At 37.1% G+C, this 24454-nt stretch overlaps 1 protein-coding gene across 1 annotated transcript; it reads left to right on the top strand.

Moving 5' to 3' along the window:
- The first annotated feature begins 306 nt into the window (after positions 1–306).
- Positions 307–24243, top strand: SEC23A (Sec23 homolog A (S. cerevisiae)). Its single transcript, XM_009084419.1, has 19 exons — positions 307–532; positions 2024–2081; positions 2353–2439; positions 3634–3870; positions 3970–4049; positions 4938–5082; positions 5424–5582; positions 6357–6472; positions 8471–8594; positions 9763–9843; positions 11561–11650; positions 12886–12992; positions 14025–14178; positions 14873–14950; positions 15440–15601; positions 17020–17106; positions 18523–18678; positions 19203–19268; positions 23730–24243. The coding sequence occupies exons 1-19, from the start codon at positions 312–314 to the stop codon at positions 23817–23819; spliced, it is 2298 nt and encodes a 765-aa protein (XP_009082667.1). The 5' UTR covers positions 307–311; the 3' UTR covers positions 23820–24243.
- Positions 24244–24454: the final 211 nt, after the last annotated feature.

Genomic DNA, 24454 nt, shown 5'->3' with positions numbered 1-24454 from the left:
AAGAAGTGATCAGAAGATGGAGTGTTTTACGCTGTGTATCAACTTGCAAGGTGTCAGCTATTTGTTATTTTGAAGAGTTTGCTGCATCCTAGGAGTCATAATTTCATTTTATTTCCCCTTAGAATAATGCATGCTGCTTTTAGGATTTAAGAAGTATTACTCAGTGTTTTATTGATTTGTAACTCAGGTACAGTATTTGAATATGTGGCTGTCATTAAGTGTGTTCAGTATTTAGTGGTTAAAAATGTTTGCATTTCAACATTCTGCTAATGGTTATCTTTTTATTTTAGTGATAAACAGAGGAGTTAACCATGACAACCTTCCTGGAGTTTATCCAGCAGAACGAGGACAGAGATGGAGTTAGATTCAGCTGGAATGTTTGGCCTTCAAGTCGTCTCGAAGCTACAAGAATGGTGGTCCCTGTGGCTGCTCTCTTCACACCACTGAAGGAACGTCCAGACTTGCCTCCGATTCAGTATGAGCCAGTTTTGTGCAGTAGGACCACGTGTCGAGCTGTTCTGAATCCATTATGGTAAATCTCATTCATATGTTATTCCAGTATTTTGCCTGACAAACAATCTTTAGAATAGTGCTAGTTGAACTGTGCAATAGATCTGTGTATGGAAGTTCAGGTACTCCTCACATGAATATACAGCTCGTACTTGGAGATCTTAGAAGGTTCTGCACATAGATTTGCATAGGTAACATACATACTTAAAACATAGTTTTCATTTAACAAGTCTTTTCAATGTACTGAATTTAATTATTTGGTGAGGTATGTTATTTTTCTGGAACTATAGTGTACTCTTGCATTTTGCCTTTAGAAAATGACTTGGGTAAAAAGTTACAATGCTGTATCTTGTGAACTGTTGGGCCTGGTATTGTTTAATTTCCAAGTGACATAAACTGTGTTTATTACTGACCTCAGTGCTTTTGTAGACCACAGCAGGTTGTCTCATTTAGTTTACCAAAACAGAAGCAGAGAGAGAGAGAGAGAGAGAGAGATAACATCTGAGTTAAGCATGAGAGATGGTGAAAAGCTGTTTAAGCTAAGGAGTGATATTGGCACCAGTCACAGAAGTATGGAAAAGAAACAGAACGACTTCTGAGGTGGAATTTGATAGGCATGGCAAAGGTTCTGAGTGATAGTGAGAGATTACACATGATGTAAAAGATCATATAGAATAAATTCAGTTTTATGAATGACTTGTCCCTGTTTGGGAGAAAAGACTATTTCAAAGCAGATGTAAAATTGTGTTTCAGTATCAAACAGCCACAGTGGGTGATTATACTGGAAATCAGATTTAGTTGAAGGTAACTTTTTCAGAAGTATTATCTTCTATCAAGGGCTGGAAGAAAAGCAGCTGAAAGACAGAATTGTAAAGGATCAGTCAGACCTTGACATTGCAGCGAGCTGTGCACATTTTTTGTGTGTCATGTATGCATGCACATTTTCTTTTTTTTTGTAGTAGGACTTTAAGACATCTCTATGGCATGAAGATACAAGTTGCACTTTCTTATTTTAACTCTCTGAACACTAATACAAGTGTAGATAAAAGCAGGAAGGCTCATCAGTTGAGAAAAATGTTATTTTCACTATAGAGGGAGCTGTTACATTGGATCCTCTTCTTTAGGGCATACTATACTGTATATTCATGGTAGTCCCAGACTCTGACAGCTAATAGACAGAGGCAGAAAAAAATGAAAAATGCAAAGGTAGGGAGATTTAAATGATTTGCTAAACCCAGGGAGAAAGCCTCTAATAAAGATGCTGACTCTGTATATTTAAATTTCTTATCTGCTTCTTTTCCTTGAAGACAATTCTTTCTCCCCCAACACAATAATTTACCTGATACGTCCGTGTAAGACTACTCTTACTTTGAATTTGTAAAATGAGTATTTAGAAGAAAGTATGTTAGAAGGAAGCTTTTTCAGAGTCAGTGTGTTTTTGAAAAACTCAAGGAAATGTGGAGGAAAATGAATTGTTCATGCTATATAAACTTTTCTTACTGTGTTTTTATAGCCAAGTGGATTATCGAGCAAAACTCTGGGCTTGCAACTTTTGTTACCAGAGAAATCAGGTAAGAAAATTAAACATTTAGCCAGATAGAAAATAATTTTATAAAGTAAAATGCAAATCCTGATTTTTCAAATTATAGTTGCAAACTGGAATTGACAGCAAGAGCACAAGTGTGCAACTGTATCTTCAGACATTGCACTGAGATGTTTTTCATGGCAACAGTGGTGAACATCTGTTGCAGAGGAAAGTGGTCCATATGTTTTTGGGTTGTTTTGCTTTTGTAGAAGTTGTAATATTTTATTTATACTTAATTTCTCTGTTTTTATTTGCAGTTTCCTCCTACCTATGCGGGCATATCTGAAATGAATCAGCCAGCTGAGCTTTTACCTCAATTCTCCAGCATTGAATATGTAGTACAGGTAAGGTCATGAAATGAAACATTTAACACCTACAGCCTTGCAATATACGAAAAGAATTCATTTGAATTTTACTTCTTCACTGCATTTCAATGGCTGTGAGTATATATGTGCTTGTTAGTAGGTTGAACATTTATGTGATCAGTTGGAAAAGGAAAACATATGATTTTATAAGAACACTAGGATGGGTAATGAAACTGGGTTAAAAAAGGAAAAGGAAAGACAGAGAGGTCTCTTCTAAAGGTGGTGCTAGGTCTGTTTCTTTACCAGGAGTTTAATTTGTGTTTGTGCCAGGAGGCTGCTTACTGCTCTTGCTAGCTCAAGCAATTTCAGTTTAAATTTGACTGACCATTGATTCACGTCTCATTAATCATTTGAACTTCAGTTTGTGTTTGTATGATTAGGAGTTAGTTTTCAGACTAGCTGATTTAGAGACAACAGCTCATACATATTCAGTTCAAGTATTTGAACATGAATATTCATCCATTTCAGAGGATAGAAATTACTTGAATAGAAACAAAAAATTGACCTAAACCCCTAAATTGCAAACATTCATAACTGCAAATTTGTAGTCTCTAAACTCCAATTTTGAGCACTAAAATTTGTAAGACTTCAGTGAGTCAGATCATAATTTGAATGCCTCAGTGAAATCTTAAAAATTCTAATCAAAAGAAGAGTGAAGACTGAACACAGTCTCTACTTTTTGCCAACTCTTGTAATGCAAAGTAAATGGAATGTTTGCTCATAGTACGGCAAAATTAATTTAGATAGATACTCTAGAGATAGCTGATGATCTCTAGAGTAAAATTATGAGGGGAAATGCCATGGAATGTCATCAAGGTGAAATATTTTATAATTATGAATAGTTTTATGACTTATGTTCACTTGGAGCAATAAAAGCTCATTGTACATGTAAAGATTTATATAATTGGCACAGACTTCAAAACTATCAGGATATTATGAAAGGATTTTTTCTTTTCTTCTGTAGAAAGCATTTCCTTTTTGTGTGGAGCTCATTATGGTAGGGATGTTGTTCCAGATCCTGAGTACTCATTGTGAGGGAGTTAAGTTAGATGCAACATGGACGTCATTGGTGTGATTAAAATGAAAACTTTTACAAAATGTACTTGTTCATATTTGATCCTGTAAATATTGCAAGATTTGTTTTTCATGTGATTACATTTGTGTTTCTCAAAGCGTGGTCCTCAGATGCCATTGATATTTCTTTATGTTGTGGACACTTGCATGGAAGATGAAGACTTGCAGGCTCTGAAGGAATCCATGCAGATGTCACTTAGTCTCCTGCCACCAACTGCGTTAGTAGGTCTCATTACCTTTGGCCGAATGGTGCAAGTTCATGAGCTTGGCTGTGAAGGGATTTCCAAAAGTTACGTCTTCAGAGGAACGAAGGACCTATCTGCAAAACAGCTTCAGGTAATGCACAGAAGCAAACAAAAGGAAATCGTCAAGACGACGGTGATGGAATAGTCTGTAAACAAATTTTGTAATAAAATCTTATGTATTTGACTACAGGAAATGCTAGGGCTTACAAAAGTAGCTGTTTCACAAGTCGGTCGGGGACCTCAAGTGCAGCAGCCACCACCTTCTAACAGGTAATCTACTTAAAACATCTGAAAAACATACCTTGACTACACTGATTTACTGGAGAACCTGTGTTTTATGACAATGAAAACAATCAGCTGACAGCCAAACCTCTTGGTCAGGCACAAACTTACTATATAGCCTGTTTCTTTCCTACACTTTGTACTGGGAAGAAAAGACTCAATGGATAATAGTAAAATTATCTGGATGAAGCTTTGAAAGTGTTCTGAGAGGCATGTTATAGATATGTAAATAATGATGGTTCTGTTGCTTGGTGGTCTGGAATGTTGCTTTAGTGCCCCTTTCTTACGTGGCTGTCCAGCTGTGTGCCTTCCCTTCTGCTGCTTTTACTCCTCTTCCCTCCCCTTCTGTCTCTCATTTGGAAATTGCAGGTTGATGTTCGATTTTTGTGTGCATTTCACTGTGACATGGAAGAAATTTATGAAATGTTAGAAAAGAAAGACAATTTTGCTGTATCTGCCCTTTAATAAATAGCTGCATTTATAGATAGCCTGCAGCAGCACAGAAGATATTTTATACGTTAATATTTCTCCTGATGTTTGATTTTACTCAAGTAGGGAAGGTCAAGTCTCTTTTTGAGGTTCCTAGGTCATCACCTGCTCTGTTATTTTGACTAGGTAGGTTTCTTTCTGGATAGTGACAGTATCTCTTACATCAGCAAGTTTTTTTACAAGCTCTTTGCTGGACTTCTTAAGCTGAGTGTGCTTTGTATGTAGTAATTCCAAACTGCTTTATCTTGGTGAGGCAGAGATATTGCTCTGAATCCAGACTAGAACCTAGAGTTAGACATTGCTAATATATGTCCCTTATATTGCTAGCGAGCAACTGATGAAATTTTTGTTTTACAATTTAAACTAATTCCATGTATTTGTTTCCAGATTTTTACAACCAGTGCAGAAAATTGATATGAATCTTACTGATCTTTTGGGTGAACTGCAGCGTGATCCTTGGCCTGTTCCACAGGGAAAACGGCCTTTACGTTCTTCTGGAGTGGCTCTTTCTATAGCTGTGGGACTCCTTGAGGTAACAGCTTTAACTACAGCTGTGCTGATATGTGAATAGATAATTTTCTTGCAGAAAAGCTGCTACAATCAATATGTAAAAACCTTACCAATTGCTGCGTATCAGATTTGTAGGATGATTCCGATGGATATCATTCCATACATGCATAGAATATCATAGGTGTTTACACATTTCAATGAAGTAAAATTGAGGGTTTGAATTAGTGGCAGACTTGAGTTTTGGGAGTGAAAAAGCACAATTATTCTTAGAATTGTAGCAGTGTGATAAACGCTCGGATAGCTATTTCTATTCTTCAGTTTGTAGCACACGCTGATGGTTTTATTTGTCTTTGCTTCCTGCAGTGCACTTTTCCTAACACTGGTGCACGTATAATGATGTTCATTGGAGGACCAGCCACGCAGGGACCTGGCATGGTTGTAGGGGATGAATTGAAGTTGCCTATAAGATCGTGGCATGACATTGAAAAAGACAATGCAAAATATGTTAAAAAGGGTACTAAGGTAAGAGATGATCGTGGATGGTATTTCATACATCTTACCAGTATGTAAACCTTTAAATTGCTTGGCACTGTTAAATACTGTTAGCAGTAGCAAATGTATGAAGACGTGGGAATAGTGTGATTTTGCTTACCTGGCTCTGAATAGTGGTATGTCTTCAGAATTACTCAAGAAATATCAGTATATTGAGTTAGGACTTTGTACAGCTCCCATTAAAGTTCTTTGGAGTGTTTAGGTCAGAAAAGATTTGTGTGACTAAGTGGTACATCCAGCATAAGGCTGGTACTATTAAGACAGCTGCTCAAAACTGTCTCTGTAGTTGGGGGATGGTTGGGCATAGTTAATTTAATCTCAAATGAACATTTGGGCAGGTGAACTGCATCTAAAACCTGTGATTATGATGGGAGCTTAAACAGTTAGCTCAGTTGCAGGCACCCGTCATTATAGACACTTGAGATTAGAATGGTAAAGTCAGTTCTGTGTTGGATCTAGTACTAAATGCAAAGTTTAAAAATTAAAAGATCAAGGTCATTTTCTAGTTTAGATAGCAACCACTGCTCCCTTTTGTGTGAGTCCAGGCTCGCAGCAGGTCAGAAAAAATCCCCAAGTGTTGAAAATTCCAATCTTAACTTTAACTTCTGAAAAAAATATACTTTTATGTGAATAAAGTCTGATAGTGCTGTTTAAGAGAAGTTTTGGGAGTTTAGGATTTAATATCAAGATGAGGAGAGTTCATGTCCTAAATTGCTATGAACTGTATTTTCATCTTGGATTTAGCATTTTGAAGCCTTGGCTAATCGTGCTGCAACAAATGGTCATGTTATTGACATATATGCATGTGCATTGGATCAGACTGGCCTTCTGGAGATGAAGTGTTGTCCCAACTACACTGGGTATGTGTCTGTTCATTTTTAAGTAGTGTATAAAGATGCAGTTTCTTAGTTTTCAAAATTGTTTAACAGGAAGCACTTACAAAAAACATTCTGCTCTCTATCACACATTGCTATACTTGTGATGGTTACATTTGTATTGGAATTTGGGAATTTCTCAGCCTCTGGAAAATTTGTCACCACACTTGTGGGTTTAATCAGAAAGGAGGTTGCTGTTTTTCTTTTAATGTGATCTGTTTGAGTCTTGAACAACATGGATATCTTGTAAAGAGACAATTTATCATATGCACTGTTTCTATTTTTCAGTGTGTGTATATGTAGGCTGCAGGTTTCAGTGAAGATTAAGGCCCTGTCATTCTTACTTTTCAGGGTGGTACAAACCCCTGTGTTATTCCCTCTGGCTTGTTTGTGCTGTTCTTTTGTATACTGTTGTTCATAGGTTCAGCTAGTGGTTTAGGTGATTGTTAGATACTTCACTTGCTCCTGGTTTTTGCTTCCTCTATCTGGTTCTACATTTCAGACATGTTCTTGTATTTTGTCTATGTCTTGCCATCAGTTTACTTTGATGTGACCAAAGCAAGTTCTAATCTTTCTCATGAAATCACTTCCCTATTTTCTGTCACTGTGGGTAACATCCTTACCCTTCTTGTTATGCAGTTCTTCAGTCTGGTATAACTTTTGACTCCTGTTTGCATGTTAAGTATCTCATTAATTTTGCAAATCTGCCAATTCTTCCTCCATAATTTTTGAATACTGTCTTTTCTTTATCTTTCTAAAAGTTTATTCTACACTTACAATACTTCATCTGTTCTAGTATAGAAGCCATCTGCTTTATGTACCACTCAAATTTTATGTTAGACTTGTGTATTCAGTCTGAATTCTTGTGCCAAACTCATTTCTCTTGCTTGTTACCATTAGCTTTGTCAATATGAAGTGCAGGTAAAATTAAATGAGGCATCTTTGCTTATCAGTTTAATAACTATTATATCTGTGAGTAATAGAACTTCTGAGTTGCTTGTCAATATCTTTATAGGACAGAGGATCCTAAGCACGTTATGTATCTAGGCATACGAAGAGGAATGAGAGGTGCAGCCAAAGGCTGTGATGAACACAGGCCACTGAGTTTCAGGCTAGCTTGGCTAATCACTGCCAAATGGCTTCTTTGCAGAGCTATGTGTATAGCCTTAGCTTGGGAGTTCTCACTGCTCAGGATCTTTATGTTTAAATTTATGACTTTGCCTGCATATTTGACACCTACTCCTTTTTCTGCATCAAACTCAAGCTGCATTTTTCTGTATAATGGGGTGTAATTTTGCTCTTTCTGTCTGCTCTTGTGGTTCACCTTACCCTATTTCTGCTCTTCCAACAAAATTAGCCTTAATTTATAGTTTGTTTGTCCTACAGCTGTTCCTATTTTTTTAAAATCCTACATTTTACTAATAAGAGTTAGCTAATATTTCTGGATAAATCAAAATAATGTCTCCCATTACTATTTTCTAAATGCAGCATATGATATTTCATGATAAGTGGCAACCGTTGCAGTCACATCCACAGAATACTGCTAAGCATAAAAATATACCATACATCTTGAGCATAGATTAGAGCCTGAAATAATGAGTGAACTACACAAAATAAAAGTTGGAATAAAAAATATTAGAAGTAAACTGATGTTGCATGACAGGGTTTTGAGACATCCAGAATGTTGAAGTCCAGTATAGTATTTTCCCAGTGGAAGATTTTGTTATGTGTTATAATCACAGTAACCTTAAGATGACTAGGGCAAGAAGTTCACTTAAAAATTTCATCTCTAGCATTGTAGCAAAATATTAATGTTAGTCTATTTTAAGACTTAAGAAAGCAATAAGGTGCCTCACAATGCACTGTCTTTAGTTTTAGTCTTTGATAGAAATAAGCTTTATCAATCCTATGTATGAATTTATTGCATATTGACTAATCTAGTTTAATTCAAGGGGTTTGTTTGTTCGTTTTGTTGTTGTCTAGAGGCTACATGGTAATGGGAGACTCTTTCAATACGTCTTTGTTCAAACAAACCTTTCAGAGAGTATTCACTAAAGATATGCAAGGACAATTTAAAATGGGATTTGGTGGCACATTAGAAATAAAGGTAAGCATATAAAAATGTGATCTGTTAGGGAAATTCTGGAATAGGATGGCTACAAACTGCGTTATCTTTGCCCTTTTAGGGAATTTTTTGGAACATGCTAAACAGATGTGTTATGGTTGGCTTGGACATAGCTGTTAGTGCCTAGTCATCTTTTTGCAGTTCTGTGGCTCTGTGAGTTAGGTGTAATGGTAATTCCTTCTTGCTCTGCGTTCAGTGACAGCTGGAAGAGAGACTAAACTAAAATAAATGTCTCTGCTAGAAACTCACAATTTTGTGTGCTTAGGTTTTGGTATCAGTAGTGAGTGTTTCTTGGCTTTAGGTCCAGTTTCTCTACATAGTTCAGGGCAGATTTGCTTTCATTTTCTATCCTTATCAGAATCCACTCTGGCACTTTAACAGTGTTCATTTTCACCTCCACCTTTGTGAGTAGCTTAGAGCTGAGTGTGCTGTAGGTTCATGCACTGCCTTCCATAATGTTTCTTGCGAAACATTACAGTCCTGCCTTGCAGGAGAATATGAGGCTGTGTTTGTGTTTGGTAAAATTCTGTTTAAAATTTTACTACCAGGACAAATAGTTGAGCTCTCTCTTTTTTTTTTTTTCTTTCCCTTTTTTTTTTTTTTTAAGAAAAATGCATATTCCTATGAATTTTGTTTGATCCTGGAAAATGTAAAAAGGGAGTCCCAGATCTAGAAGGATGTACAAATCTCTTCAAACAGGAAAATGACATTGCAAGCATGTAAATAAGTAGCTAAATATGTTTAGGAGATTAATTCATTGTGGGGTATGTATAGGCTTATCTTAGCAGTCTTCAGTTTGAAACTTATCTTGTGACTATTTTAATCACTTTGCTAGATCAGGGACATTTCCCAGTATCCTTACTAGGCTGTTGTGCTTATAAATAAAGCAGGTTTTCTCCATGTTTTAATTTATGTTCATGCTGTTGTTTCAGATGTACTAGTTGGTACTGCAAACAAATGTTCTGAAGTGTAGAAAGTCAGGACATGAAAAGTTTCTCCAAGTGTATCAAACATTGTTTTATGTTTTATGTATAACCTGTCTTAAAGGTATCAAGAATCTGACATGCATTGAGGTTTTTAATTAACGATAAAATGAGGCTGAGTTCTTTAGCATGGCATGTTAATGTATGTTTTTGTTCTAAATATGAAGACTTCAAGAGAAGTAAAGATTTCTGGAGCAATTGGACCCTGTGTCTCTCTCAATTCTAAAGGACCTTGTGTCTCAGAAAATGTAAGTAAACTTTGCTCAAAATGAAGGTAATATCCTACTATGGAAATGATGGATTTGGAGGGAGCCTGACATTTTTCCATAAATGGGACAAATAGTGTTCACTTTTTACCAGTTTTGATTTAAATACATACGAGCTCACATTCATTACTATATCAGATTCAAGTTGTATTAGACCTTGCAGACAAGATCCCTTGTCACTTCATTAGATTTGTCCACTGAGTGGTTGCTTTAAAATTTTTGCACAGAAGTTATATGTTCATATAGCAGAAACCAAGTAGAAAGTGAGTTAGCATCCTTCATTGTTAAAGTCAGAGCTGTGTCCTCTTATCCAAGGTGAACCTTAAAAACACATTTTTGAGAAAGACTTGAAAGAACAGGAGGGCACAAGACCTTGGGAACATTCCCTTTATCTTGATTGTCTTCCCATTTCTGTAGCCGTTCCACCAAATGCACATTTAATTGATTGATTAGAATATCCAACTATTCCAGGCACCTGAAATAGCACCTTTAAATTACATTAAATTAAATCATCACTTACTTTTTATCAGATAATATTATTAGTATTTGATTACTAATCAAAATCAATTCCAGCAAGTAACCAAAATGTTCTATATTTGAGAAGTCTCACTTTTGTTCCTAACAACTTGCATAACAGGGCACTTTCCAGTATGAAAATGCTGACAAATAGCCTGCTTTAATCTAGCATTTTTCATTCCTTAAATTTTCCTTGTGTTTGCGACTGCATCTTTGTGAATTAAAAATGTTAATATAATCAGCTTTTTGTTTTCTGGTTGGTCTGGTACAGATTTTCTCATTTCATTTCCTGAGGGGATGGTATACATTGCAATAAAAGTTAAAAACTGAAAAAAACCCAGTTAAATATATATCTCATGATTTAAGGTACATATCTAAATCATAGGAGGTAATAGAAAATTAGACTGTGAATTCATGTCTGTTGCCTTGCAATTATATCATGATTCACTTGTATTCCAAACCCCTTTTTGTTGAAATTATTTGAATCAAAAATTTTGAAGTAAAACTCAGCATGAGGATGCTCTCAGCTCAATTCAGTGGTCACTGGACAGTCCCTCTAGCAATGATGCTTTTACCAGTGACTACAAGCACAGTGATAATATTGCCAGTGTAATTTTTCTTGAATGTCCAGTTTGGTTCCACTGGGTCCCTTATGGACGACAGATTATTTTAATAGGTTTTGCTGGATATTGGTGTTGGTTTGATGCCAAAAAGGAATTATCAGTTGAAATATGTCACTATCTGTATACAGTTACCTTGTTAGTTATGAGAGACTGTAACTATATGCAGTATACTGTGTAAGCTGTCTTGAAGTTTTACTGCTGTGCTTTAGAAGAGTCCTTTCACTTACATGTGCTTCTCAGAAGCATCTTACCTTGGGACTGTTTAAGCAAAGTCTGGTACTTTTTCCTGTTTCTGACTTGCTTTTTCAGTTTTTTTTCTAATGCAAGCTCCTGGTCTTTCTAATGTTTTAATTTAAAGCAGTAATGTCTTTTTTTATTGTTCCTGCATCCAACGCTGCAGTTGTTTTGCAAGAGTGTATGTCTGAGAAGGTGACAGAGTGGGCAGGCAGAAAGGTTGTGACAGAGTGGTCATAAACAATTAGCTATAATGACTAGATGCTGTATTTCACAAACAAGGAAATACTTCTGGTTTGTAAAAGTGTTATAAAATCTTTCTGCAGGAGATTGGAACTGGAGGCACTTGTCAGTGGAAGATTTGTGGTCTTAATCCTACTACAACACTAGCACTGTACTTTGAGGTGGTAAACCAGGTAATAAATATTTGTCTACTTGTCTAGTAAACACAGTAATTTTGTTTTATGTTGCTGTTGAAGCCTTTATTTTTGTGTGGTTCCCTCAAGCACAGTAGCAGTGATTCAAATAATGTTGCCATTTTGTGTTGTCAAAGTTTAGAGATGGGCACTGACTGCTTAATGATGAGCTAATCTTCTTGACTATGATAATGAGAACCAAAGGGCTCTACCAATTTTGGATAGAGTTCATTATTTTTGTAAGCCCAGTTTGTTTATCAGAATGTTACTAAATGTATTTCAATTGCATTATATGAAAATACTGTAATCTGTATATTTAGAAGTGCTTTTCAGTATTTCTGTGATGTTTTAGTTACAAGGTAATTACTACATAATGTTACATTTTTATGTATGCTTTAGGTGCTCAGTATTTGCAGGTAAGCATTGGCTTCATTGAAATGCATCAGGGGCATAGAACCTGGTTTCCTGGGCTACTAGGGAAGAGGATGAAAACACAATGAGCAAATGTGGAACTTTATTCTCATACTTTATCTTCTAAATATTTGAAGCTTAGGAGCTATGTGAGCTGACTGTAGTTTCTATGTGCTTAGTATGCTATATTGCATACTTTGTGCAAGGGTCTGAAAACTTGAACATACCTTAGCCATTTTTCATTTTACTTTTCTCATATTTATTTTAGTCTCATTTTATTAGTAGCTCTAAAAGTGATCTAGTCATGGTGTGTAATAGTTGATTTAAACTATTTTTCTCTTTTGTAATTACTTACCTAGTTAGTGTGTAAAGTTGTATTTCTGCTGACCAGAATTTTGAAATTTCAGTTTATGCCTGGATTCCAATCTTGATGTTTTGATGGTGTGCTCAGAGATTCATTAATCAGCATTTTAGGCTAGTATCAGTTTTGTTGCCCTGTAGTTCTTGTGAATCCCATGATGTTCAAATAGAATGTAATGAAATCAGCGATTTCATTAGGCCCCTCGGATGATGTTGTTTGTGGAAGGAAAGAGCATTGTTTGCTATAAGGATTATCTGGTCCTAATGTCCCTTAACAATCTCCGAGAGTATTGGCATGTTTAGTAAAGGGACTCAACATAATAAAAGCATTAGACAATGCATTTTTATGACTTGGACTGCCTGTTGCAAAGAATGTTTTGATTTTCTAGTAACTAGTTACACATTTTCAAATGATACTGTAAAATCTTGAGATTTCCCTTTATTTTTTTTCCTCCTATCCTTAGCACAATGCTCCCATTCCTCAAGGAGGACGCGGTGCAATCCAGTTTGTGACTCAGTACCAGCATTCCAGTGGACAGAGACGTATCAGAGTGACCACAGTTGCCAGAAAGTATGTTTTACTTGTGATTAATCGTTTTCAAAACATCAGGATGTACATATATAGATATAAATATATATATACACACACCTTTTAATATGTAGATTTTGTAAGCGGTCTGTTGTTCTGGGATGTGCAGAGCCACAAGTAGTGAAGGCATGAGCATACCTTTGAGACAGTTGTCTTGCTTGTTCTGTGGACTGTTTCTTCTCTGAGGTTCCAGTGTCTGTATAATGATGATATGGGAGCGCTCTGAAGTAACCCAAGTGATTTTAGATGAAGGGGAAGCTTTGAATGAAATTCTGTGCCCTAAACTGAGGAGATGATCAGACTTAGGGAATGGCAACAATCACTTCATAACTTAATTTGAGAGTGTTAGGTGCAGTTCAGGGGGGTGTAAATACTGGTTCTTTCATGTATAGTCTTTACCTGCAGTTTGCCTGATTCAATTTACTTCACAATTTTAGGAAGTGTTGTTAATATGAAGGCATTTTTCAGCACCTGGTGACATTTCCTTTAGGGTGAAGGAGATCCTTACTTGGTTAATTTGATAGAAAATCCAGTTTATCAAAAAAAGCATCTCTCTAACTGTTGATGCAACTATGTTGTTAACTTAAATTAGTTGTATAAGTAAAGTCTTGGTGACTTATAAAAGGTCAGATTAATAGTTCGCCTTGTAAATTGAAAAGAGCAAGCAAGGTGCACAAGAAAGTTGCTGGTGTGGGAATACTAGTGATGAGCTTCGTGGACAGTGCTTTCTGTAACTTCCCTTTCGTAAGTAATTGTAAAAAAAATGTAACTTTATAAGTGATGTTATATTTTATTTCACTGGTTGCATGGCATCTGGACAAATAAGAAATATGTCTAATTACAGAATGGTTAACTGAGAGCCTGCTTTTTTACACCCAGTAGATTTCTGAAGCTTCATCATGAGTTTGTTAAACTGCTAACACTGTTTTCTTTGCCTTAATTTTGAAAGGATATTTTGAGGTTGGGCATCTTTCCTTTCACTTTGATGCAAATACTTGTATGTTTCTTTTGCAGCTGGGCAGATGCACAGACACAGATTCAAAACATTGCTGCATCTTTTGACCAGGAAGCTGCTGCAATTCTAATGGCTAGATTGGCAGTGTACAGGGCAGAGACAGAAGAGGGGCCTGATGTGCTTAGGTGGCTGGACAGACAACTTATCCGACTGGTAAAAAGAGCTGTATTCAAAGAGCCAGATTGGTTTTTTTGTCTGCAGATACATCATTCTTAAGTGACTGGTGTTCAGTGATTGTTTCTTTAAAAGTAAAAGATGAACTGAATGCTTCGTTTTCACTTGTGGGTACACAGAATTAATGAAGATTTCTATTTTAAATGGAAAAAAGAGCCAGATGTGTTATCAGTTAATTTATTAATGTTTCCTCAGTCCTCAGCATGTGGTAATTGTCAGCAATTAACAGAAATTATAGCATGAGATTAGCAGAAATCAAAGCTTTCTCTACTTTCTGCTACCTATAATGATATTGTAGATTGCATATTTTTAGGGAAAAAAATCTAGAAAACTATATGGAATTTTTTAAAGCTCAATTTTATTTTTATTTTAAAAAATTTCTTACTTGTAATTAAGTAATTAGTAATAGTTTAATTTTAAACATGTTCTTCAGGGCTGTTTAATCACCTAACTCTGCTTTAGTGATTTTAGAGAAAAAAAAGCCCAGAACAACCTTTAAAACCTCATATGCAGGAAAATCACAGCTTGTTAAGAAGAGGTTATGTCAATGTTTTTACTAGGTTTGTGTTTGTTTACAAAGTTGTAATCACAAGTCATGTGTCTGTTAAAAATTTACTGTAATGGCATGGCCAAGCATGTTTATTAATTTAGATAATTTTCTCTTTTACTCCAGTGTCAGAAATTTGGAGAATATCACAAGGATGATCCAAGCTCTTTCAGGTTTTCAGAAACCTTTTCGCTTTACCCACAGGTGAGTAGAAGGAAGGTTTGTCTGTGAGGGATAAAAAGGAGAATGCTTAGTGAAGAAAGAGGCACTGTAGTACAGAGTAGAGTAAGGCATTCTGCTAGATATCAGAGTGAACAGACCTCCTGTCCCAAGCTGCTGCCTGGCATGGAACATGGGGCAGATCATTTCTGTTGCCTGTGCTGCTGTGTCCTCTGCCCTTACAGTTAAACTTCATCTAACTGTGTATATTTTTTGTTTCTGCTATAATGAAATCCTCATTTTACCTGAGTTTGTAGTTCATGTAATGACACTCTGATACCCATTCTGATATCTCATTATCAAGAGAGTATATAAAACCTGGCAAAGGTGAATATGCGAGTTAGAAATGTTAAAGGAGTTGGAATTCAGTTTTGTTGTGGCACTGGGTTTATGTAGTTTGTGGAAAATATTTCTCTCATTGTACAACTGGTTTTTTTTCTGTGAAAGTTCAAACAAATGGTTCTTGTTTTGCAGTTTATGTTTCATTTGAGAAGATCTCCTTTCTTACAAGTTTTTAACAACAGCCCAGATGAGAGCTCATACTATCGTCATCATTTTATGCGGCAAGATCTAACCCAGTCGCTCATCATGGTTCAGCCCATTCTTTATGCCTACTCTTTCAATGGACCTCCAGAGGTATCAGTCCTTGCTGTTACATGTTGGTTTAAAATTTACTGCATGGGAAAGAATATTAGTTTAATTTAGAACACTGTGAATCGCAGAATTTTGATGCACCAACCTTGAGAACAAAAGTCACTTTGTAAAGAGGTGATGCTTTAAACCAAGGAATGGTATTTTTTGTTAGTTTTTGAGAGCTGTAGCAGTTTTGCTTTAGTTTTTCTGGTGCCAGGTTTTAAACATAAACAGAAATGGTTTTATTTGAGGGTGAACGTTTTCTGTACAATTTGGAAGAATAGTTGGTTGGGGTTTTTTTGAACTGTACAAAATTTTCTCCATCTTAACACCCTAAGCCAAAGCTTCTAGTTCTGATGTGGTTCTCATTTTCTGTTGCTTTGGTACAGAACCTTCCAGCTGACCTTGTCATGGCACTTTGATTCTGTATAAACCTAAAATAAAAAGCTGGTCTTCCAAGAAGCTTCTGAAAGAAGTGTAGGATAGGATACAACAAAAATAGTCTGTTAGATGAAAGAGAGTGAGACAATGAAAACAAACATAGTAGTCAAGGATCTTGTCAGGTTGGAATTCTAACTTTTGTTAAGATTTTTTTTAGACTATGCATGAGGATTAAAAAAAAGACTTTTAAAAGTGGAGTTTAATTTAGTAATGATGTGGTTTGTGAAGATCAGCTCACAGGTGTAAGATCATTCTCCCATGTATGAAAAACAGTGAGTCATATTGGTGATGCAAAGGACAAATATGATTAAGCAGGAGCTGATGTCTGAGTGTAGAATGAGTAATAATAATTTTTTTTTGATTCTTGGAATAGTTAATATTTTTGGTATTCCTAATAATATTGATCCAATTAAGTCACATGGTACTGATTCAGTTAAATCATACAGTGCCAATATGTTGTCACTGCCCTTATAAAGGTGAATTAAACCTTAAATATTACATTAGATTTTGTAAGTCATGAGTATTTACTGCATACAGTATTGGTGGATATATATGAACAGTAATAATAGTCGCAAGAACAAGACTAAAAAACCCCAAGCAACCTCCAACCTTCAAATCTTATACTTGAATAACTACTGAATCTTTACACACTGAAATACAATTCAAATTAATGGCATTGTATAGCTAAACATGGAGGTACTTGAAACACTAGCAAAGTGCATAATAATGAAAGGGGTTTCAGCTCTTGAAGACATTTTTTATTACTTTCATGAAGTTATATACTCAGAATCATCTGGATCACTTCAGAATGAGATTGTGTGGGTTGCAGATGTGTAACATGAAAAGGAGCAAATATGGAGCTTTAGCAAGTGATTGAAAAAGTTCCTAAGATTCAGTTACTGATTCAAAAAGCTGTCAGTGCCATCTCATTGCTCAATTCTGCATCAGTTGATAATTTTTTATTTATTTTTAAATCTTAGCCTGTTCTTCTGGATAGTAGCAGCATTTTGCCAGATCGCATTCTCCTCATGGACACCTTTTTCCAAATCCTTATTTATCATGGAGAGGTAAGAGTGGTCATTGCTTAAATAAATACTCTTTTTCTGTAAAAATGTTGCATTATGGAAGTCAAGCTCCAGTTCTAGTGCACACTAGTGCCTGACCCTCTTTTCTGCATGTCTGATTGCAGAGTCTGAATTCATGTTTGCAGTTTGGTAGTTTAATGACTTAGCTTCAGTATGTAGATTATTTGTTTTAGACCAGTATTTTTCCTACTTTTAAGAGTGTTATTCCCTTCTTGCCCTGCCCAACATTTCACTCATTTATCTTAGGCCTTTAAAATAGTTCTTCAGGGTAAAGGGTCAGAACACCAAGTTCTACAGTCACCCTTCATCTTCACTGTCCTGGTGGAATGGAACTCCTCCTGGCAGTTAGATAAATAGACATTCCTTAGTAATTTAATTATATTTGTGACTTGCTAGTGCTCTGCTTCCTTGGAGGAATTGAGCTGCTCCTTTTTACCACTTGACAACTATATGATTCACAGCTGAGAGTGTGAAAAATACTGTTCTGGATCATGTCTTCACAGCTGAACTTCTAAAAATATTTACTAAACACTTCTTAAGTAGAGAAACGTGATCTAATTTTTGTAAGATGCTACCAGTAAGCAGCAGGGGTGGGCTGCTTCCTGAGAGAAGGGGAACAGGGAGCTGACCATCATTGCCAGGCAGGCAGGAGTCTTGCCATTGAGGACCTGGCCCCACTGCACCTGAGTAAGGCAGTGGGGCCCACCTGAGCAGTTGTGGCAATAGCCAGGCTCAGCCTTCAGTCCAGATCACCTGACAAGTTGACAGGGATGAGGCAGGTCCAAGTTCTAGCCAGGTAGTTAAGTCCCTGGATGGGGGACTGAATGAGTAGGGTACATGACCAGGTACAGGTATGACTGCCATGCAGCTCAGACAGGAGTCAGGAATGAGACCCTCAGCTTAAAAGCAGCTGCCAAGCAGAAGATGGAGGAACCTTTGCTGAGGGTCCCTCCAGGTCTTTCCTAAAAACAGCCTGTATCAATGAGCTGACCTTGAGCAGCCAACTTCACTCCTAGATGGGGAGGAGGTTGTGCTACAGGTTCTGCAAAATAAATACCAGTATAAATATTTATTTCTTACGTGTCATAGACATGTGTATTAGAGAACTATAAATAGAATCCTTGACCTCATAAACTAAATATTTAGCATACAAAAGGTGATAAAAAAGGAAATGCAGATGAACCACAAATTGTTAAGAGTTTGATAAAGAACCCAAACTAGTGACATGTTACTTGCACATCTTGGCTTTTGAAAATTAACTTGCATACCATCGGGCAGAAAGGGGTGAGTGAGAGAAAAGTGGTCAGCAATGGCACGTGCTCCTCTGGAAAGTCCCGTGTATCCTCTGAGAAAGATGGGTGAATCAGTTCTAAACTTCTTTCTTTCCCCTGTCCCCAGACCATAGCTCAGTGGCGTAAGTCAGGGTACCAAGATATGCCAGAATATGAAAATTTTCACCACTTGCTCCAAGCTCCAATAGATGATGCGCAAGAAATTCTCCATTCCAGATTTCCAATGCCCAGATACATTGATACAGAGCATGGAGGAAGCCAGGTATGGTGAAGTATGTGTGATATAATCTAGGAAGTGATGTGTTAGTCATGTCATGAGATACATGTAAATTGCAAATGAATGTTTTGAATCTTAAAGCTTTTACAGAGCCTGTTATTTATTATTTTTACTGGCCTGACTTGGACTCTCAAATTCCTTGTGTAAGGTGTGTAGGACAGAAAAGATTGTTCTTGTCTGGGTCTCTGAACTAATACCAGAATTAGTTTTTGTGTTATTTTTTGAAACTTATTAATGAATGTCCTGTTGATATTTACATTTTCTTTGCTAGTGCTTAGAAAAAGACAAAAGCATACTTTCAGCTGCATCAGAATTTGTTAGCAGTTCTGCATTGTAGTTCTAGAGTCCAGGGAGTGGTTTTATTTATAGAGGTGCTACTTGCTATTCTGAATAGGTGTCTGTACATCTCCAGGTAATAGAAATGACAAATTTCATACACATGCAACTTTTTTCTGAGTACACAAAATTCTATTTGAGAAGATTAATTTATTTTCTTTTTGTTTTTAAAGGCTCGTTTCCTGCTTTCAAAAGTAAATCCCTCTCAGACTCATAACAATATGTATGCGTGGGGACAGGTGAGTATGAATCTTCTGATTTTCCCTATTCCAGAAGTCAAGTGACACGTGTACATGTAAGTAATAATGCCATGTTTTGAAACTGAAAAAGAAATGCAGTTTTGGTCTGATAGACCAAAATTACAAAAGTTAAGAAAAATGGGTTTCATTTCTTCAGACAAAATGATCTGGTTTGCAATTTTAAGCTTCTGTTAGGCTGCTTTCATGTATAGCTAACTTTCTTAGGTAGTGTCATGTTAAGAGTATGGGTTTGATGTTTGCCTGACCAAGCCCCTACAAGGACTGTCACTGAGGCAGTTTTGCAAAGTCAAAAATAGATGGCTTATTGAGGCAACAGAGAAAGTTTTGGAAGTCATTGATAAATGCACCTGCTGCCTTAGCACTGAATATACTAAGGCTAGCCAATGATTGATTAAGCTAAGTTTGCAATTTATTGAGCATAACTTCACCAGTAATTAAGTTTAGTTTTATCTGGGCGTTATCCACCAAATAGCAGAGACACAAATCTTGGCAAAGAGGTATTAGTGTCTGCACCATGGAAGACTTAAAATACCAGTTTCCTACCTACTGTTGTCAAATAGGTTTGGTTCCCTGTTGCTGCTGTAAAAGATGGTAGGGGAGCAACCACTTCATCACTTTCATATTGGTGGGCGTGGTTTTTCATATATAATTGAGGGACATTGAGGGTTTAAGTAGCTTTGGTCTGGCCAAACTATGTGACTTGCAGATGAAAAGGTGCATATCTTGCTCAGGGGCAGAATGGGACTGTAACACCCTAGTATCACTTCCTCCTCCACCTGTCTGAGCTGCTAATAAGGCAGTTTGACCTTTGCCTGGTGCCCTTCTCTTCTGTCAGTGTGTGGCAGCCTTGCATCTGTATCTCCTTGGCCCCCTTTCTCACAGAGCTTTAGACCTCATCCCTATAAATACCTTCAAAATCTTGGAAATGAAAGTGCTCTACATGTAGAGACTACAGAACCTTTTTGCAATTGGGAAATATATTTTGGAGTTTGTTATAAGCAAGAAGAGAAAAGTGCACTAGTGCCAGTGCACTGAGGTTTTCCAGAATTTTTGCGCCGAGTGACCAGGAATCACTTTTCAAATCTTGTCTTTCAGAAGGAAGGTATTTAAGAGATGAAAAGTTAAACTTTTTGCAGCAGCTTGTATTCCTGAATGTTCCATATTCTTCTTCCACCTTCAGCTTCTATAGTGCGAAGAGAAACACTGCTGTGGGTGAATGCTAGTGCTGTGTCATTTTCTCATGACAGTTGAAGCTACATATTAACTGTGCTTTTAGAGTATTTTGCTAAAGGGTGTGCAATGTTCAAGTCATGAATGAAAAGCTTTGTAGCAATTTTATGACAATGATCTTTGTCAGGTAAGTTTTATCAGGATATGTTTTCATAGGGATGAATTTTTTCTAATGAAGCTTCTGTCAGTGAAGAGCACTGAGATCCAGAGTGAAAATACTTGAAAACTTTGTACTGTGTCAAGTCCAGCACGACTTGACCCTAAATCCTCTTGCCTAAAGTCAGTAACTTCACCAGCAGTCTGTTAGTGTCTCTCTTGATTTTGTTTCCTCCACAACATACACACAAATCCTGTAGTTTGGAAAGTCTTGTTTTTATCTAAACGTTACCTGGAAATTTTTGGTGTTTTCACATTTCCAGCATGTTGTGGTTTAGAAGTGGTGTTCTCCAGTTTAGTGTTTCCATTGAAACTCCCCAGACCTTGTGCCCCTAGCTCACTCTCCCACCCACTCCCCCTGTGGCCGGATGAAGGGAATTGGAGGCACAAAAGGTAAAGATCATGGGTTGAGATAAAAACAATTTACTAAGAGGACAGCAATGAAGTAAGAAAATGAGCAGTAACATCTATATTAATAACAGAGTGTACAAGATAGGTGAATGACTCACATGTGATTGCTCACCACAGGGAGCCCTGGGCTGTCCCATGGGAGGTGCTGTAGAATAACCCCAGGGCCCTAGTGTGCCCTTCGTGGCTGCTGCAAAAGTTAACCATGTCCTGGCTGGAACCAGGACACAACAGTACAGGACAACTGTTTTCTGCTCATTTAATTAGTAAGCAAATGAAACAGTACCTGCTGGACAGGTGAGACTCTGATGCATCTTACAAAAGACAGCTTTCCCTTTCAATGTTGAAAAGAATTCAGTTCTGGAGTAATGTGGGAAATGGTGTATTAATCTCTTCAGTGGCATTGCAGTGTGTGTGCTCAACATAGCACCCTTTTGTGTTTGCAGGGTGTTTTGTGAACCAAGTTGAATCAAGTACAAATTATGAAATGAGAAATGTAACTGTTGGAAGAAAATTTAAAACTGATTTGCATCTTGAGCTTGTTTTTCTCATGAGCTTCCTGGATTGTTTCATACAATTTTATTTTGTGCATAACTGAAAGTGCACATTGACCTGAAGAGGGCGCCTACATACCACTGAAACAGTGTTTTGGGGTGTATGACTTGCCTAGTTTGATTTTTAATATTCTGAGTAAAGATTTTCTTTAAACTTTAGCAGGTAGGTGCCTTAATAGTATAGAAAGCATTTTCAGAAAAAAACGGTAAACTTTTCATGTGTCTCTGTTATGTGATTGGTCTTTGAAAACGCAGTTGAAATTTTCAGAAAAGGACCTTGGGGTGCTGTCAACAGCTGCAGAACATGAGCCAGCAGTGTGCCTGGGTGACCCAGAAGGCCAATGGTATCCTGGCCTGTATCAGCAATAGTGTGGCCAGCAGGACCTGTACTCGGCACTGCTGAGGCCACACCTTGAGTGCTGTGTTTAGTTTTGGGCCCCTCAGTACAAGAAAGACATTGAGGTGCTGGAGTGTGTCCAGAGAAGGGTAACAGAACTGGTGAAGGGTCTGGAGCACAAGTCTTACGAGGAGCAGCTGAGGGAGCTGGGGGTGTTTAGTCTGGAGAAATGGAGGCTCAGGGGAGACCTTATCACTCTCTACAGCTGCCTGAAAGGAGATTGTACATAGGTCTGTTCTCCCAGGTAAAAAGCAATAGGAGAAGAGGAAGTGGCCTCAAGATGCACTAGAGGAGATTTAGACTGGATATTAGGATCGGATGCTGTGCGGGAAGGGCTATCAAGCTTTGGAACAGGCTGTACAGGGAAGTGGTGGAGTCACCATCTCTGGAGGTATTTGAGATATGAAGCACCTAGAACATGGTTTCAGGGTGGATTTGGCAGTGCTGGGTTAATATTTGGACTTGATGACCTTATAGGTCTTTTCTACCTACATGAGTCTATGATTCTTAGCTAAGAGAGCTCAGGCTTAGCATTTGACAGGCTTGGAAGTAGAACATCCTTTAATCTCATTTTGCTGCCATCGGTTTATAGATAATTTCATGTGCCTTCCCTGAGAGTGACTGTGTATTGTAGTGATCCAAGAAATCTTGCTGCTTTTGGATTTGTCCCTTGATCGTTAACTGAGAACTGTTTTTGGCCAGTTCTCAAAAAGCAGCACCAGTTCTAAACATCCTTGTAAAGATTTTCATGTCTGTGTTTTGGAAGACTTTGCAAGAGTTCAGACAGCTCTTACTTTATTTGGAAATACAGGTACTTAGTGCCTTTGAAAAGATGGAATTGTTGAGATTTATAGGAATTCTTCCTACATCTGTAAATGGAAGTTTCAGCAGACTGGTCTCAAAAGACTTAGTTACTGTGTAACTTTTGCAGAGTTGTCAACTGCTGCTCTATTTGTTCAAAAATGGTAATTAAAACATGACCATTTTTAACTCTTGGTTTTCTGAAAATACTTACGAGTTCAAAAAGTAAATTGCAATAACCCACCCAAAGGGTTTTTTCAAGTCATTTGTGTTCTGATTTTGCATGACTTTCAGATGTTTTTGGTCTTTCTCTGAGGTGTCACAGAGCTATAGGAGAGAATTGGCCCATTTCTCCTTGGGAAAGCTAGTTGACCTTCACTCGGTGTCAGATCAGATCCTTAGTGGATTTGTTTCCTCCTTTCACCGTTTTGATATGTCTGAGCTTCACTGACAGATACTGATTTGTTGTGTCACTTGCATGCGACTGTTGCTTTCCCCTAAATCTGCTTTGCTGAGGAAGGAACGATACAGGAACTGTAGCACAGAAATGTTATTTACTTTTAAGAACTTGGAAATTAGTATTGGGCAGCTGTCAAAAACTCTGAGTTTTGTAAGGCTGATGTAAATATCTTGCTATACAGCAGCTCATTGCCATATGCATTAATATAGAAGAGAGTGTAGTTGTGGTTTATGCCTGAATTCATGTAAACATAGGGAAATACATGTAAATGTGCAGTCTGCTGGATTTTTTTTGTCAGAGGATTTCAACAATGATATGCTTCTAAGGTCTTAATAAATTTATAAAATGTTTAGTCAATGGAACATAGTGTGCCCTAAAATGCTTTTTCTCCACAATGTGTATAATCAGTTCTCCTTGTCTCCCTTATTTTATAGGAGTCTGGAGCACCCATTCTTACTGATGATGTCAGCTTGCAAGTATTTATGGATCATCTGAAGAAACTTGCTGTCTCTAGTGCAGCCTGAGGTTCTATAGTGCATTAAAGGCACAGATAAGCTGCAGCCATATTTCAGCTTTTTCTCCTTTATCCTTTTCCATGTCTCTCAACAGAATGCTCTGATATGCAGAAGCTGCCTGACTAGATGTAAAGCAGTGTTGTTTTCAAAGAAAAGCTTTTGTTACTAGCAAATGTTTTAATGTGAACTGCAGTTTGTAAAAAATGACAGGTAGTAGATTAAGTTATAAGTAGAGGAAAAAGAACAGACATTTTCATTAGTGTGATCCTGTAATTACTTTGAGATCATTTGCAATAACTTTGAGATGTGATTTCAGTTTCCTTTTAAAATGGTTGGGGTTGATTCTGCTCTGCACTACAAAGGCCCATTGAACGATAAAGGAAATCTTGGGTGATGTTGGGCTTTCCAGACTTCCGTATGATTACTTTTGCTTACTCAATTTGAGCATAAAGTGAACAAAGCAACAACAAAAAGCATATAAAAATACTGTTAACTCTGTCTTTTGACTTAGGCTGAAGTACTTTTACATCCTGCAGAGATACTATTCATGTATTGTTTATTTTAAGGGTATTTAGTTTCAAATATTTCTACCCATTTGCCCTGTATGATTATTTGGGAACAGAGTTTTTGTTTATTTCCACATA

The sequence above is a fragment of the Acanthisitta chloris genome, unplaced genomic scaffold, assembly GCF_000695815.1.
Source record: "Acanthisitta chloris isolate BGI_N310 unplaced genomic scaffold, ASM69581v1 scaffold16131, whole genome shotgun sequence".
Lineage (NCBI taxonomy): Eukaryota > Metazoa > Chordata > Aves > Passeriformes > Acanthisittidae > Acanthisitta > Acanthisitta chloris.
This window is presented reverse-complemented; position numbering and strand designations above follow the sequence as displayed.

Coding starts and splice junctions, on each gene's coding strand:
- SEC23A (XM_009084419.1), top strand. CDS start 312: ATGACAACCTTCCTGGAGTTTATCCAGCAGAACGAGGACAGAGATGGA. Junction 3,871..3,969: donor TATCTGCAAAACAGCTTCAG/GTAATGCACAGA, acceptor ATTTGACTACAG/GAAATGCTAGGGCTTACAAA. Junction 5,583..6,356: donor ATGTTAAAAAGGGTACTAAG/GTAAGAGATGAT, acceptor TCTTGGATTTAG/CATTTTGAAGCCTTGGCTAA.